Below are 1,432 nucleotides of genomic sequence, written 5' to 3'. Positions count from 1 at the left end.
AAAAAAAAAAAAAAAATCTTATGGCCAAAGTTCTAATGAGAAACACAAAGGCATCTATGGCTCCTCACTACCCAAGAAAGAATCTGTCTCCACCAGGACATCTTAAGTGTTTCTCTTTAGGCGGGGGTGCAGGGCTGTGTATCTCTGATGGAACGTGCACTCAGAGACACTTGAGGTGGGGCTGTGTCAGAGTGCTCATTCTCCCCGCTACCTCCAGGCTGACACTGTGCCAGGTCAAATGGAAAACCTCACTAGCTGTCCTTGATAACTGGTCCAGGGCCCAGCATGGAAGATGCAGTATTCATGTCTGGGAAATTAAACCCAATGCAGATGAATCCTGAGCATTTTTGAAAGGTGTGGGCAGCTACAACCCACTGGTGACCAAACCAGCACTTCTGGCCTCTATTTCATGGAGGCAGAGAGAGGGCAGCAACTGGCTTGAGATCACAGGCCCAAAGAGGCCAGGCAGAAACCGCCTTGCCAGTGCCTCCAGCTACCCACAGGGACTGGCCGCCTCGAGGGCGTGGAGTTCAGCTACAGTCTCAAGCTTTCATTATTTTCTCCTCAGATACCTCCCAGGCAATGAAGGGAAATGGTTGACTTGTGAGAAGCAAATCACAGTTAAAATTATTCAATTAAAAAAAATTAGGCCATATGTTAGATGTAATTTTTAAGTTACTCTACATATTTGGACATTGATCTATTCTAACGTCACATGTCACTTAATTATGATTTTCTACAAAATTGCTTCCTCCATCCCCATCCCTTTTCCTTCACAAGTAACTTAAGCGAACTACTTCCACCAGGAAAAGACAAGTCGGCCCCGGTAGTGAAACTACAGAGCTGTCCGCTCTCAACTGGTTCAAGCGTGGCCCCTGCTCCTTCGGAGCCTCCCCGCTGCAGGACATCCCACAGCCATCAGACTCTGCTGAGAGCTACCTCCCAAACGACATTCATCACCTGTCACCTTCCAGGTTGAATGTTTACAGGCCACGCATAGGCCTCCACTTACGATATTCTACTACTTCGAGACATTCGGTAAGACTAGTTCTCTAAGGTAAACACGTTAGGTACAGAAAGCTAACTTTCAAACGACCTGAACACAAGTAATGTTTTCCCTTTCACTGGCATTTTGTCCTACAACCATACCTTTCAAATTTGGACTCCACATCAAAGTCTTCCACATTCAAGACCAGGTCGATGTTGTTCTCAGTACCCAGGTGGGACCTCGTCGTGGTGTATACGCTCAGCTGGAAAGGAGGGGGCGCCGAGAGTCAGCCCGGCCAGGCCCTGGCAGGGCGCACACGCATCCCACGGCCAGTCGGAGGGCGGAAGACCTGGCCGCTGGGGAACCAGGAAAGGTTCCATCTCGACTCGCGCGGCCACAGCTCCGAACTAAGACGCGACGGCGGCGTCTAGGGCCTGGAGGAGT

At 49.7% G+C, this 1,432-nt stretch overlaps 1 protein-coding gene across 1 annotated transcript in view; it reads right to left on the bottom strand.

Annotated features, from left to right (window-relative positions):
* The window catches only part of LOC105528138 (cleft lip and palate transmembrane protein 1-like protein), a 12,530-nt gene that overhangs the window by 8,527 nt on the left and 2,571 nt on the right, over positions 1 to 1,432 (bottom strand). Inside the window, exon 3 of the mRNA XM_011964742.1 lies at positions 1,150 to 1,250. Within this exon, the coding sequence (XP_011820132.1) occupies positions 1,150 to 1,250 (101 nt within the window). The remainder of the gene's footprint in view (positions 1 to 1,149; positions 1,251 to 1,432) is intronic.

This window comes from Mandrillus leucophaeus, unplaced genomic scaffold (genome assembly GCF_000951045.1).
Source record: "Mandrillus leucophaeus isolate KB7577 unplaced genomic scaffold, Mleu.le_1.0 Scaffold702, whole genome shotgun sequence".
Taxonomy (NCBI): domain Eukaryota; kingdom Metazoa; phylum Chordata; class Mammalia; order Primates; family Cercopithecidae; genus Mandrillus; species Mandrillus leucophaeus.
Note: the sequence above shows the minus strand (reverse complement) of the source record. Positions and strands in the feature narration are given on the sequence as shown.